This window comes from Neopelma chrysocephalum, unplaced genomic scaffold (genome assembly GCF_003984885.1).
Source record: "Neopelma chrysocephalum unplaced genomic scaffold, ASM398488v2 Primary Assembly neopelma1_96920, whole genome shotgun sequence".
NCBI classification, from domain to species: Eukaryota; Metazoa; Chordata; class Aves; order Passeriformes; family Pipridae; genus Neopelma; species Neopelma chrysocephalum.
In genome coordinates, this window is record NW_020925563.1 from 4,322 (window position 1) to 6,867 (window position 2,546).

The 2,546-nt window shown below is 49.2% G+C and overlaps 1 protein-coding gene across 1 annotated transcript in view; it reads right to left on the minus strand.

Annotated features, from left to right (window-relative positions):
* Positions 1 to 2,546, minus strand: part of LOC113960820 (C-type lectin domain family 17, member A-like) — a 9,669-nt gene that overhangs the window by 3,248 nt on the left and 3,875 nt on the right. The window contains exons 4-5 of the mRNA XM_027670570.1: positions 1,426 to 1,659; positions 379 to 441 (exon numbers count right to left, since the gene is read on the minus strand). Of these exons, the coding sequence (XP_027526371.1) occupies positions 379 to 441; positions 1,426 to 1,659 (297 nt within the window). The remainder of the gene's footprint in view (positions 1 to 378; positions 442 to 1,425; positions 1,660 to 2,546) is intronic.

Below are 2,546 nucleotides of genomic sequence, written 5' to 3' on the forward strand. Positions count from 1 at the left end.
CCCAGTGCTCCCAGTCCATCCCAGTAACCCCCGCCTGATTTCCCCAGTGCTCCCAGTTCCCTCCCAGCACTTTTCCCGGGGAAAAGGGAGCAGATTTTCCCCCTTTTCCAATAAAATCTCAACCGGGACAAATCCCATAAAACCCCAAGGGGGGATTCGCTCCAATTCCCGACATTTTGGGGCAAATTCCTTCGGGATTTGGGATTTTGGGATGATCGTGAACAAATGGAGCAGAATCGGGAGATTTTGGGAAGATAATTCCAATTTTTCCCTTAATTTACACCAAAAAAAAGCTGGAAAATGGACAAATGGACGAAATATCCCCCAAAATGGGCCTTTTCCAGGGAATTTCCATGGGATGGGATCCCAAGGACTCACCGGATTCCTGGTTTTCCGAGAAGTTCGACTTCAGGAGCTGCAATTCCTCCCAAATTTCTCTGTCTGGAGGGAAAAGGAAGGAAAAGGCCCCGGATGGATCCCGAGGAATTCCGGAATTTGTCCCATTTTGGGGCCAAACGGGGAATTCCAGGGTGGGAATTTCCTCTGGGATTTAGGGATGGAGGGAAGAGGGGGCGGGAAACCCGGAAATTCCCATTCCCAAGTGGAATTAGAGCCTGAAATTCCATCTGGAGCTGGAACGAAACCTCAACATTCCCGTTTGGAGCTGGAATTAACCCAAAAAATCCCATTCCAGGATGGAATTCACCCTAAAATTCCCATTACAAGGTAGAATTAAACCTTAAAATTCCCATTTTGAGCTGGAATTGTCCCTAAAATTCCCATTTCAGTGTGGAATTAACCCTAAAATTCCCATTTTAATCTGGAATTATCCCTCCAATTCCCATTGCAGTGTGGAATTGTCCCTAAAATCCCCATTTCAGTGTGGAATTAACCCTCAAATCCCCATTTCAGTGTGGAATCAACCCTAAAATTCCCATTTTAATCTGGAATTGTCCCTAAAATTCCCATTCCAGTCTGGAACTAACCCTAAAATTCTCATTTTGAGCTGGAATTAACCCTCAATAGAATCAACCCTAAAATTCCTATTTTAATCTGGAATTGTCCCTAAAATTCCCATTTAGAGCTGGAATTATCCCTAAAATTCCCACTTTGAGCTGGAATCAACCCTAGAATTCCCATTTTAATCTGGAATTATCCCTCCAATTCCCATTGCAGTGTGGAATTGTCCCTAAAATTCCCACTTTAATCTGGAATCAACCCTAAAATTCCCATTCCAGTGTGGAATTAACCCTAAAATTCCAATTTTGAGCTGAAATTAACCCTAAAATCCCCACTTTGGTCCAGAATTAACCCCCCAATTCCCACATTAGAGGCGGAACCCGCCCGTTTCCGGGGCCCTTTCCCCCCAATTCCCATTCCCGCTCCCGTTCCCGCTCCCATCCCGGTTTTTCCGGCCCCACTCACGCTTTTCCATGCCCAGGGTGAGGATCAGGGCCCAGCCCAGGAGGTTCAGCCCCAGCAGGACGGACAGAGCGACCCCGGAGCGGCCCCGGCACAGAGCCCGGCCCTGATCCCGATCCCGATCCCAGTTTTGGGGCTCCGGCTCCAGCTCAGCTTTCCCAGGAAAAGCGGCGGCGGCTCCGGCGGAGGGGGAAGGTCCGGCCCGGGAAGGGTTTGGAGACCCGGCCAGGGTGTAAACTGGGGGGAAACTGGGATTAGGGGGGAAAACTGGGCCTGGGGGATGAGCCTGAGACTGATCCTGAGCCAGGGGGGGTAATCCTGATCCTGGGGGTCTAATCCTGATCCTAATCCTGGTCCATGGGGTCTAATCCTGATTCTAATCCTGATCCTACTCCTGATCCCAATCCTGAGCCGTGGGGTCTAATCCTGGTCCTAATCCTGATCCATAGGCGCTAATCCTGGTCCTAATCCTGAGCCTGGGGGTCTAATTCTGATCCTACTCCTGGTCCATGGGGTCTAATCCTGATCCTGGGGTCTGATCCTGGGCCTGGGGCTAATCCTGATCCCAATCCTGAGCCTGGGGGTTTAATTCTGGTCCTAATCCTGAGCCACGGGGTCTAATCCTGGTCCTGGGGGTCTAATCCTGGTCCATGGGGTCTAATCCTGAACCTAATCCTGGTCCATGGGGTCTAATTGTGATCCTAATTCTGATCCATGGGGTCTAATCCTGATCCTAATTCTGAGCCTGGGGGTCTAATCCTGGTCCTGGGGTCTAATCCTGGTCCTGGGGGTCTGATCCTGAGCCTGGGGGTCTGATCCTGGTCCTACTCCTGGTCCATGGGGTCTAATCCTGATCCATGGGGTCTAATCCTGGTCCATCAGGAATGAAACCCTAAAATTCCCATTTAAAGATGGAATTAACCCCTCAAATTCCAATTTTTGTGGTGGAATTAAACCTGAAATTCTCTTTCCCAGGGGGAATTAAACCCAAACCTTTCCATCCCAAATGTGGAATTAACCCTTCAATTCCAATTCCAAGGTGGAATTAACCCCTAAACTCCCGTTTTGAGATGGAATTAACCCTAAAATTCAGACACTGGGGTGGAAATAACCCCAAAATTCCC